Source organism: Pavona decussata, unplaced genomic scaffold (assembly GCF_977016875.1).
Source record: "Pavona decussata unplaced genomic scaffold, jaPavDecu1.1 SCAFFOLD_140, whole genome shotgun sequence".
NCBI lineage: Eukaryota > Metazoa > Cnidaria > Anthozoa > Scleractinia > Agariciidae > Pavona > Pavona decussata.
In genome coordinates, this window is record NW_028145553.1 from 2,078,411 (window position 1) to 2,091,603 (window position 13,193).

At 38.0% G+C, this 13,193-nt stretch overlaps 1 protein-coding gene across 1 annotated transcript; it reads right to left on the reverse strand.

Annotated features, from left to right (window-relative positions):
• Window positions 1–200: 200 nt before the first annotated feature.
• Window positions 201–12,373, reverse strand: LOC146466955 (ribonuclease H1-like). The gene is made up of 7 exons (XM_085126443.1): window positions 12,206–12,373; window positions 10,988–11,129; window positions 7,337–7,602; window positions 7,151–7,205; window positions 4,351–4,435; window positions 3,371–3,495; window positions 201–3,022 (listed from the first exon to the last, which is right to left on the reverse strand). The coding sequence occupies exons 1-7, from the start codon at window positions 12,307–12,309 to the stop codon at window positions 2,945–2,947; spliced, it is 855 nt and encodes a 284-aa protein (XP_084982569.1). The 5' UTR covers window positions 12,310–12,373; the 3' UTR covers window positions 201–2,944.
• Between the last annotated feature and the right edge of the window lie 820 nt (window positions 12,374–13,193).

Here is a 13,193-nt window from a genome sequence, read left to right on the forward strand (position 1 = left end):
ATACCCACGTGTGACATGCTGAGAAAAAAAATGTTGACATGGCTTATCTTCATTCACGGACCTCTGAAACCTAGGTACCTTCACACCATCTTGGTTCCTTTTTGCTCCTTTTTTCAATCTATTAGAGTATTTCCAAATTTTTGTAGACACTACATTCAAGTTGCATGCAAATAATCTCAAGACAATTAATAATAACAGTCCAGAGTTAATAATGGCAGCTTCTTTATTATCTTTGTCACAATTAAATGTCAAACAGTACAAAATATAAATTAATCAGTAGACAGTTACTGCTGTATGCCTAAAAAGTGATTCAATCAAGTGACCAAAGATGCGCATTTGTTTTGGTCTTGCCTTACTAAATGCTCAGTGTGGTCAGTGAAACACCCAAAACTCAAAGCCAGTTGTCTTTGTTATACACATAATTTTATTGTGTCGTACTTTTGTTGAAATTTTTTTTGTTTTTGAGACCCTGCCCTGATTCTGAATTTCTTCCATTGGGGGTGGGGGCAAACCAGTACGCATATTTTCTGAACTACACACTTGACTTTGAGTTCTAATTGATTCACTGTCTCTTTGATTTTGTCCCTACAATATTCACAGGAAAACAGCTCTATTCTATTTCCATAGTAAATCTAACATATCTCTTTAATAATGTTTTAACAAATTTGCATATTTGACATCATAACAATAAATTTACAATTTTTTCATTCAATTCATACTTTTTCCCATTTGTTATTATTATTGTTAATGATTATTGCTAATGAATCTATGGAGAACAGAAGCAATACAAAACTTAGAAAAACGTTCTTGATGAACTTAATAATACCTCCTTTTTCATTCCCCTCTGACCTAATAACTTTAACAGAAACAACTATAACCCAAATGCTCCCCTTTATTAATTTAATTATGATCAAAATTTCTGTCGATTTTAAAGTTCTTCTTAAACAGTAACAAACTGAAACAATCGATAATAATATTATATACTTCTAGCAAAATATCATAATATATCAAAATTTTTTAATAAATGCTATTCAATTAAATAGCAAAATCCAAATACAGGAAAAGTAAACTTCCTTTATAAAGCCATGTAATAACTGATATTTCATTAGGGTACTTTCCATTCAAGATGTTTTCTTACGATGACAGCTCAAAACAAACTGCAACATTTCAAACATCCAACATGTAATTTATGTGACAGGCAAAGCTTGTGCAGGTGAGTTCAAAGACACCACCTTAACATAGACACCGTGTCCACTTTCCAAAAATTTTGTCAGAACTGTTGGGCCAGACCAGGCAGCGTGTAAACAGAATGTACCAATTTGAAGGATACGATTTATCTTAGTTCCTCGAATTTCTTCAAAATAGCGCAAACCAGTCTGAAAGGGATTATTTTTCAAGATTTTCTAGCACAATCCCTTCAAAATGGTGCATTCAATTTACAGACTGGCTCGTCTGACGGGCCAGTTTTGGCAAATAGGCAGGTACAAAAGTCGGACCGGATCAACTCGGACCGCCAGTCCGGGTCGGATCAACTCGGATCAACTCAGATCGCCTCGGATCATGAAAAAAACATAAAATTAAATGAAACTGAAACTTTTACCCATTTGAAGGTTAAAATTCCAGTCAAAATGGGCCAAATTAAGAGAGACTCGTGACGTTTCTCCGTGTCGTGCTGTGTAGTCCAGCCGCCATTTTGTATTCTAAGTGCCAGCTCCTCTCGGACTCGTCTCGTGTTCATCCATCCCTGATCCCGCCGCGTCGATCTCCATGCGATCAACAGAGCTGACTTTTGACACTATTATTATCAATAATTCAGATCACTTTTTAATCAAAATACGCATAACTTGTGTCACGCCTCCACTTCTTCATTACAATGTGCACAACACTCACCTCGCCCTCTTTGCTTTTGCACAAAATAAGAAAAAAAAACATCGCCTGCTGTGAAAAATAAGCCAATATATACATTCTTTTTTTATTACTGAAACTATCATTTTGGTGGACGGATACAAATTCACTGACAAAGATGGCCTAGATTTTACCTTCATCTGGGTCCATGATCATGAAGATCGACACGGCGGGATCAGGAATGAATGAACACGAGACGAGTCCGAGAGGAACTGGCACTTAGAATACAAAATGGCGGCTTGACTACACAGCATGACACGGAGAAACGTCGTGAGTCTCTCTTAATTTGGCCCAATTTTGACCGGAATTTTAACCTTCAAATGGGTAAAAGTTTCAATTTCATTTAATTTTATGTTTTTTTCATGATCCGAGGCGATCCGAGTTGATCCGACCCGCACTGGCGGTCCGAGTTGATCCGGTCCGACTTTTGTACCTGCCTTTTGGCAAATGGAAAAGATTGTGTTAATATTAAATAAATGAAGGACTGAGAGTATTTTCTTGATCAATTAGCTCTAATTTGGCAAACAGACTTTGGTTATCATATCGTAAAAGAAGTTCTGTATTGAGCTTATGACTTCTTTGCAAAAACTCAAGAAACTGAAACAATAGAGGATGCAATGCTTGGTGGATTTGCTTTTGTTTTTGTTCAAACAGACGGCAAAAGATATCATTCTTGTTTGGGTGAGTTGGTTCAGTTTTTGAGTCATAAGCTGATTAATCTTGTTGAATTTAGGCCTTTAGGTCAAAAACCAAAATGTAGAACTACTTTTCTAAGATGATAACCACCAGTCTACATACCAAATAGAGCAGAGCTCTGCAATTATTGAGAGAAATTTGAATTTTAAGGTGAAATAGTCACTTCAGCCATTTTCTCAATGAGCCCTTCATTTGCAACCTTGCATTTAAGCAGATGCTTGCCATATAAGAGGGCATTTAGATGCCTCAAGGTGTGCAGGCACTGGAGGTTTGGCTGTATTTAATAATAAGTTACAGTATAAGCTAGCTGATAGCACTGAAAGCCACAGCACAGCAAGTTTCCTTATTTTGCAGCTCCTGATCGGGCAAGGCTGTCAGCTGCTTCATTTCCTTCAATGCCCCTATGCCCTGGAACATGTGTCTGTGAAAGGGAAAATCAACAACAACAATAATTTATTGTAACTACAATAAAAGACAAGTCGGTTAATAGGACAAGGTTGCTATTATGATCCTTTTTCCTGGCCCAAACAAAAGTTGATGCTATCATTTCCTCAAAAAATTGTCATTGGCTGTTTTAACTTACAAAGGCAGAAGTATCTGTTAGTAAATAAATAAATAAATAAATAAATAAATAAATAAATAAATAAATAAATAAATAAATAAAAACAAGAAGCTTGAGATAGAAAATCCCTTATCCTAACAAAAATGTGAGGGCAATAAAAATTGGTAGAAGACAGACTGTCACTGATTTCTAACTCTAAAAGCTTACCCATTTGACATCAATTTCATCACACAGTTTAGTTAGTCTTTGAAATTCAGTCTTATTTTTCACTTCTGTTCCATTAACTGTTTTCCATCCATTTTTCTTCCATCTGACACACCAATCTGTGGCCCCTGATAGTAAAAGAGAGAGAATTGAAAAAAAAAAAAAAAAAAAAGACACTTCAGTTTAACTTTCTTTAACCAATATTGCATGCACACGGGAAATGATGAGACAAAATTTCTGAAAGTGAATAGACATGAATGAAATGACCATGCATGTGAACCAAGAAGGAAGCAAAAAAAAAAAAAAAAAAAAAAAAACAAAACAAAAAAAAAAACAAACAAACAAACAAAAACAAAAAACAAAAGAAAAAGAAAGAAAATGCAGAAAAAAACCTGTCTATGCTACAAGGGGGTTAGGTTCTAAAGAAACTGTGGTGCTGTGTTAGTAGGGAATGGAAAATAACATTTGATTTATCAACAGAGTTGATAAGGTAATTTGGCAACCGTAAAGGGATTTGAGTGCTGACGTTTCTAGCGTAAGCCTTTCATCAGAAGGATTCACTCTCATGAAGGGCTTACGCTTGAAATGTCAGCACTCAAATCTCTTTATGGCGGCCAATTTACATTATCAACTCTGTTTATAAAACAACACATCTGTTTTTGTCTATGTTTGTCAATTTGCCAAAATAATGGCCACAAGAAGTATCTGAAGCTCTAAATTGTTTTTTTTTTTTTCAACTCAGGAATGGTTTCACTTAGATAAGCATATATCATGAATTCAGGCCCTTAAGCAGGTGCAGTAGGCCTGAAAAACACAGAAAAGAGGAAGAATAAACAACAAGCACAAAATTCCATCTTGAAATGGATTTACTTTAATTTCTCTTGTGACCTGTTTCAAATTCCATTCAAAGCTTTTTTATGCTTCCTTGGAATTGTAAACATGTTTCAGGTTTAAAATACAAAGATAGAAACTTGTGCCTTTACCATTTATAGTGTACTTGCTGTCAGTCTTGATTTCCAGTGTTTTATGTCCCAAATCCTTGGCTGTCTCAATAGCCTTGACGGCAGCCTATGAATTAATACAGCAAGCAGTTGACATGACCATGCATATGGAGATCTCTATATTGGCTTAATTATGTGAACGTTAAGGATGGTGCCTACTAATTCAAAGGTATTTTTGCATGGTTTATGAATGTGGGAAAAGAAGATCTTAGCATTAAAGCGTTACTGAAATCCAAAAAGAAAATTGGAGGTAACCATGTATTTTTCAGAGATAATTAATCCACAACATTTCTTAAAAGATTTAAAATCCATACATTTAAAATTATGTATGGAATTTTTTGCCAACTTGAAAGTTAACCATCTCTGTAAAATGCATGCTTACCCCCCCCCCCCCCCCCCCAATATTCTTTTTGGATGTCAATAACACTTGCCAAGGTCTTCTTTTCCTACATATTCATAAACTGCACAAAAATACTCTTGAATTAGTAGGAATCTTCCTTAAGAAATCAGAGCCTCTTGGACCATCCTGAAGTGTGCAGGATATATGCGCAGTAGCAAAAGGGATAGCTTGTAAAGAAACTGTGGTGCTTTATCCATGGAGGAGGGAAGATGAATGTAATCACCTGTCCACCATAAAGAGACACAAAAGCTGATGTTTCAAGTGCTAACCCTTTGTCAGAGTGTATCCAACAATAATAATCATTGTGCATTGAATATGGTTTATATGCCGAGCAGTGGAGTTATGTCATTGGTGAAAGCATGCTAAGGTGAAAAACAAGAATAAATTCTGTTGAAGAAATGTGATGTTTTAAGCCTGGTGAATAAATGATAGAGGTATTTTTTCAGTAAGTGACACAGGAAAAAGGAAATCAGGGGTTCTCCCAGCAGACATTGAACCTACAACCTTAATGATTACTAGTTTGGATGCTCTACCACTGAGCATCCACCTAGATCAATGGCCTTGCTGCCATGAGTCTCCTGTAGCTAAGTGGCAGAGCATTCAAACTATCAATTGAAGGGCTGGGAGCATAACCGACTTATGTCGAATTTCAGCCCGTTTTTCGATGTAGCTCGGATTTGTCCAAACTTTTGCATGTGAACTGCAATTCGAGTAAAAACCATTGTCCAGTATTTTTTCACGCCGCTTTGTGTTTCGTATTAATGCCATTGAGAAATGTTACCATCTTGTAAAGATATATCGGTAACATTATAGACACTGGATGACCAAAAGGACAATGCACTGAGGATTAAATACTTGTATTCAATATACACTCGTTGTCTTTGAAACACGGTACACTAGAGCGGTGTTTTTCGCGGGAGCAACGAAAAGAATGCTGTCACGCTTTTATTTGATTCTGTTACAAACTACTACGTACGTGACAGGAATGTCCGAAATGTAAACAGTTACATTCTCCAAGAGAAAATGTGTCCATTTCCTGGCGTAAAATCCAGCTTTGTCCCGTTTGTCGACATATCACTCTTGATAACGCAAAATACTAGCATTCGACACGATTAACAGGAAGACATGTAGCCATTTCAACGATTAACAACGATTAACGGCAGTTCTATTAAAAGGTAACGACTATCTATTCTTTTCACGAGCAGTCGGTGTTAACCGTTGAAAATGCATGTTAATCGTACTTTTATTGAATCATTGCCTTGAAATTGTCAAGTTAATCGTTACATACCGAATTTCAAGCCTGGCAAACCACAACTTAGGCTTGCAAAACACCTTGCACATGGCGGGATTTGTCTCTGATGCTCCCGCGGGATTTGATAATCGAATTGAAAAATTCACCACGGCACAGTCATCACTACCAAGGAGGGATTCTTTGGACAACATTTCCACCAGTTCCTGTGAACTGCATTCGTCAATTTCATAACTTTTCAAAAGATCCATAGATGTTGTGCGTTTACAAACTTCACCAAACAAAAGAGAAACCAACTAGCCAGTTCGATACGCAAGTTGTTTATCCCGACTGCTTTGATCTATTTTGGGCTTGTTACAACCCGCAAAAGCAAACCATGATATCATCTCAAACGTTATTTATAGAAACAACAACTGGTGCGACTAAACACGGCTCGTGGACAGTGGAAACTTTTAGCCTACCGATAATTTGGAAAACGAGTCTGACGTGGACAAAACCTATAACAAAATTTGCCTTCCAAGCGCGTTCACTTGTAGACAAGCAAACTACCAAATCTCCCTCCCCCTCCCCCTGACTCAATGTTGTCTTTTGGGTCACGAACAGTTTCCTGGCAAGCATCACTTCCCACATCAACATTGCATAAGGGGGAGGGGGGAGGGAGAAGTAACTGTGGTAGAATTATGAAGGGAGAAACAGTAAGTGAGTGGTTTTTTGGCTGTCTGTGTTCGGTTGTCATTGCATAGGGGGAGGGGGTGGGAGGGAGAAGTAAGCAAGTGGTTTTTGTTCTGTTGGTGTTTGGTTTTGTCAAGGAGTTTTGACCACGATTGTAAAACCGCGAAATGTTTTCCAAACCAGGGAGAGCCAAAATTCGGACAAATCCGTGCGAAATCAAAAGCCGCGCTCAAATTCGACATAAGTCGGTTATGCTCCCAGGCCTTCAATTGGAAGGTCATTGGTTTGACTCCTATCAAGCAAACTCAGTTTTTGCTTTTCCATGCCTACATGCATGTCACTGACTAAAAAATACATCTATCAAGAATAAACTAGTTGAATGAAAGGCATTTGTTGATTCCGTGCGGATAAGAGTGCCGATTTGAAAGATGAATTTGTTATAAATTTTACAAACTGCTTACCATTATTTCTGCCCTTTGATTAGTTTGCTCCCCTTCCAGTCGATCACTGATGTTTCTGGATGAAAAATAAAGGTAATGCAGCAAAATCAATATTATAAATTAAAGTTTTTTCAGTCATGCGACGATGTGTTGAATGAAATAAAATTACTAAACTTTTGCATAAACGCAAATATTTGGCAAACCTACTTTGAATTTCCAGGTCCCCAATAAACTCCAACACCAGCTCTGGCACCAGATCTACCATTCTTTGTACAACAACCATCAGTATAAACAACAGGCCGGCTGGCAGAGGAGGTGGCACCAGATGAAGATGAAGACAAGGAACTAAAAGACCCACTATAATAACTGGAGCTGGTTGAGGACGGTTTATAATGCTTGTAGTAACTTGAGTTTGTATTGCTGCTGTAATCATTGCCATCACACATCTCGTTGTAAGACCTTTTTCTACTTCCCTGTTATATTTCAAACAAAAGTATTGAATTAGCCACTACCTTTTTTGCCTCTTTCCTGACAAAAGGTGGGGGGCTCAAAAATTTTTTGGTGATGGTGTTTTATGCAGGATCCAATTTTTCAAAACCAAAAAATAAAAGTCAAATCTGTTTCTAGAGAGTTTTGTTTTTGATTTTGCAAACTACACTATGTGCTGCTTAATATTGCAAAGTTAAGCTTTTCAAAATATTACAGTCAATCCACGTCACGCATGACCGGTATTTTTGAAATTTGAACGGGGTTTTGAAATTTACGTGTCAGTTTTGAACATTGCCAACGAGATTTCAGAGTTCCTGTAGAAATTTCCCTAGTTTATTGACGATATAAAGCTATGAATTTTTCTTTACATTACAGCATTAAGTGTTTTAAGAATAACAATTGTTTCCGAAGTATTTAGAATCTTTTCTTCAGTTAATGCATCTTTTTCGGAAAGATTTCCAGAGAAACATTCCATTCAAACGTTGGACTTTACAAAGAAAAATTTGAATGTTCATTTCATTCTTGGAAATACTGGTCATGCGTTATGTGGATTGACAGTAAAAATCAAATTTCTGACAATGAACATGGTACACGTAAAGTATATATACACAATGTGAGCATAAAAGTTCTCCACACAATACATTTCTAAATTCCAACTCAATTCAGAATCCAAAAGCCCAATGTTTGTTTTTTAAGGTCAGGACACACCTGGGGACCTGTATTCAGTCAGTGTCATAGGCATACTTGTGTAACAGAAATCCGAGTTATTCCAACAGAAGTAGAACCTATGGCGTTCTGATAACTAGATTTGATGCTCTACCACTAAGTCAGAGGAGACTTCTGGGAGCTAGGCCATAAAACTAGTTTAATTTCAAGGTCATAGGTTTGACTCCTGTTGGGAGAACTTGGATTTTCTTTTTCCTAGAATGTGTGGTTCCAGAAAATATCCATACCCCCCCACGGAGGATTTTTTCAATTTGACCCCCCACGAATTTCCGTTCCAGAGGGTCTTGCCGGACACCCCCCACCCCCTCGGAAATTCCTCGATTTTGCCACATGGTCCCCACACCCCCTGGAAAATTCTATAAACGAATAAATGCAAAAATTAAGTTATTTCTTTTTATTCTATCACCTTGCTCCTTTTACACGTAGATTTTAAAAAACGTATTAATCGCAGAATAAATATTTTCTTACGGTAAACTTTTAAATATGAACATTCAATTTGCCCGCATCACATTCGATACTCATTTTTATCGTGCATTGAAAATATATCGAAAAAAAACATATTTGTTTGGTTCAGAATAAACTTGTTGGGCTATGAGGCATCAGAGCTGTGTGATAAACTTTCAGAATTTTCCCTCACATGAACACGGAAAAGTCTAGACAATATGCAAATACGACCTGTTAATATTGAAGTGTTAATTAACAAGAAAAACGAAACCTAAAATGTATCTCATAAAAGCTCATCATTAGATTCAATCACTAAAGGAGACTTTCACTCAGGAATAAAAAAAAGACTGAAGGTAAGGCGTTTAAACAATTTCCAGATGTTTTACACGGTTGACTTTTTAATTTATGCATTGTCAACACAACATATCAAATTACTCTACCCGCGCGCTAATTAGATTTATGCGCACACATAATTTTAGCTTTATAGACAAACTTCTAAAAATACACGAGTATTAATTTCCTTGATATTTTGGTATATTGCAGGTACGAAATTTAAAAGAAGCCATATATTTGTGAGCAACAAGATATGCGAGAATTTTGGAGTGTCTACACTTCAGCAGAGATAATTTGAAAGCCACTAGTTGTCACACAATATTTTTTAGATCTTCCTTTAGGAAACAATCTCATCAGTGAAGTCATATGCTTTGTCCTTGTAGTTTACATTTAAAAGTTAATTCAATATTGTTGAACCATGCATGAAACACATTTCAGAAACCTTACGCAAACTTAACAAACGTAAGTTATTGCATCGCCGCTCTTAATGTATATATACAGCTGAATATTCTTCAAAACAAACGCCCTGGCGAAACGCTTGCCAGCCGGTCAAGACATCCTCAAAATAGTCCCATTATTAGTAATCTTCCGCTATCATTCATGTGAAAAGGTGATTCAAACTTTGGAATTTGACACCCAAACATGCAACGTTTGATGATAAGCCAATTACTGAATTAGAACATGTTTTTTCTTCGCGTACATGTATTTCCGCTTTGATACAAGCAACAGTCTTGCTCGCGATGCGAGCAAAACTGCCGCTCTATTTCTTTTCACACACTTTCACTAGGGAGCCTGTTTGCAGGCACATCATTTGAATAACACTAGGAAAAAGGTATAATTACTTTTATTGAATTTTGCGGGAATGAACAGTGAACGGAAGTGCACTTTACGTCGCTTCACGTCTAATGCGAGGGGACTGGGGACAACTTTGTGGTCGGCCATTTTGTTTGTTTGTAATCCATATCGAACCAATATCTGCATCATGCTGCTCAGAAGCGCTGTCTTCCATATCCGAAGTCGAAACAATAACGGAAAAATATGAAAATGAATCATTCAGTATTTCTGCTTGTCAAAGTTTCAACTGTTTTGGCAATCGAATAAGCACGTAAGTATTTTTTGATTTGCACATTTTCAAAATGATTTCGAACCCCTTGGAAAGTAAACTGTTCGTGTAACCCCCTACCCCCTTGGAAATTTAGCGCTTTCAGACCCCCCTCCCCCTCGGAATTTCTGTGATCCTCCGTGGGGGGGGGGGGGGGGGGTATGGATATTTTCTGGAACCACACAATGCCTGTGTCAATGTCTGTAAAACCAGACCTATCAAAGTCGATTTACTTACTCAGGGTTCTCCCGAAATTTTGGAGTAGAAGGAGAATAAAATGGAGTAGCGGGAGAGGAATTTGTAAAGGCGCGTAAGTGCCTTCCATGCGCCTCTAGCTCGCTCGCATTTTGCACGTGTTGGAATACTTAGTATGTTGTCTAATATGGAGTGCTTTTTGTCGGTAACCGCTCCCTCGCAATCTGAGCCTTTTTTGTTTGCTGAACGTTCGATCGACGTCTACAAGCAGATTCAAGCGACGGTGTGGCGAAATTCTCGACGAGACTTTCAAGTTTATTCAGTCAAAAACATTTTTGGGCACTTGGCTCTTTAAGGAAAACTCTATTTATTTCGTAATGTATTTACCCAAGGGAAAGTAGGCGTCGCAAATGGAAAGGTTGGCGTTCGGATTCAAAACGAAGTATTTATTTATCTGAGTAGCCGGCGCGCCCAGGATGACTAGCCGGCGATTTTCGCCGGTCGCTGGGGCTTACAGAGATCTCTGTTACTATATTTACATATTCAATACTTAACAAAAATATACTCACATATGAAGTTGGTGTCGTATATGAATAGTTATTGCTAAACCCAGAGTCACTACCACCTACAAAACTTTTAGCCTCATCATTTGAGGAAAACTTCTTAAATCTTGCACCAGGAAAGCCTTTGACATAGCTCTCACACTCTTCCCTGAAATGAATAAAGGATAAACTGAATACACAACTTGGTACAATCAAAAAGCTCTCCCAAAAATAGATACTCTTTCTTCTTTAGCATGGTATGGATTTCTTTGTGGAAGTTTTACCGGTATATTGCATTTTGGTGAAGTATTGTGTTTTGTAGGAACTAACTGTTGCTATATTTAGGAGTTATGAAATTTTTCAGCAGAATATTTGCAATTTGGATTTACTGAATTACTTTCTGCAAATTATACCCAGTGTAAACTACCACAACCCTTAGAAACAAAAGTTAGAGGATGTATAATCTATACCTGCCAACTCTCATGCATTATGCGTGAGTCTCACGCCTGCAGACTAAAGACATCGATCTCATGCATCAAAGACAATTTCACACATCTGACTCACAAATCTGGATGAATTGTTCTAAAAAAACTTCATTTCATTTCAGATTTGTTATGTATCATTTCTTTGCTCTTTACAACAAGCGCAAAAGCTTTCAAATGTCTACAATCCGTTCGAATTGTAAGCGTTCAAAGGTCTTCGGAATATCTTCGGACATATTCGGCAATGTTCAGAAAATCCTCGGAAATCTTTGCAAGTGGCTCGGACGTTTTCGGAAATCCCGATCATGATGAGACAAAAATCTCACGCAATTGACTCAGAAAAAGTTGGCAGGTGTAATAATCCCCTTTCTATATTCACATGAATAAGCACTCCAAGGGCAAGTTGTAAATTCAAGGAAAGCAGATTAGGTCTTTTCTGATGCAGTTCTTATGTTATGTAAAGAGATGTCTTTATAGTTGTTGTTGTTGTTAATTAACCACAGATACCCTTCTATATGTTCAGATATGTTGCTCCTCGTGTCAGCCAGACAGAATTAGAACCAGCCTTTCGTTTTTCTAAATCCCGAAAGTACAGAGGAATAGCTTAATTAGGATTAAAGCTTTACGTGCACACTTCAATAATCAATTTTGTAGTTAAGGTTAGTAGCAGCTAGACTGCCCGAAAAGAACCAAGCGAGGACATAAACTGACGGCCTTCTCTAAAAACGTCGTGGTTTTCAAAGTTGTAAGGCAAAATTCATACCATGTTCGAAATACTCCTGTACGCCTTCCCGTTCGTACGGCATAGTAGCCACCTTTTCGTCCCATTGTGAAGACTTTGACGATTTTCTGCAGCTTAGAGAGCATAAACAACCGAAAACAGCTCGAAGCAACCTCCCGCGAAAGAAACAACTTTTCTTCAAAATGGCGCGAAGAACCACCCATTAGTGTCCAGTCTTACACGGGTAGTAGAACGCCTGACGTGTTTTGGGAGGACGGAGATCAGTAGGCTGGGGGAGGAAGCGCGGCAAAGAATGTCATTTCGTAAAAAAATCCACTTGTCCATTAACTGCTGGGGAAAAACAATAAAGAAGCGATGTACAGGAGATGGACTGTTGGCATTCACAAGGTGCGTCACATTTCAGTTGGTGAAAATCTCCGTAAGCTTCGGATCAAAAATTAGCCTTTTGCGTCACGGATCAAAAATTAGCCTTTTGCGTCAGTGCGTGATTCATCCAAAATCATGAGACATGTCAGGGAAGCACTGTTATTAATTGCAAATACACGACAACAACATGACATTATATTCGGATCTCGTGTACTAAAGGCATTATATCGGCCAACATGTCGATCGACACTCGGCTGATATGTGACAATCGACTCTTATTTCTCGGCGGCCGATACGTTGGTCTGTTTCGGTCGCCTCTCGACCGACATGCATGCCAGTCGATACTCGATTGTTAAGCCACCGACGCTTGGCTGATACTCTACCGACACTCTACCGGCCGATACTATAACGACACTTGGTCAAGTCTTGTTTCTCTACTCAAATTGCTCTTGTTTGCGTTGCCCACTACACTGATTACCAGCGCTTACGACAACATCATGCCACTCTTGATCTCAGTCACACTCTGATCACGTGCAAAAGCGATCAACATTTCGAGGGTAATAGTGAACTGTTACTGTGACATCACAGTTTTCGCACTGTTACCCGCTTGTGGGCTTTTAGTGGGAAGCGGATGTATTGTTAG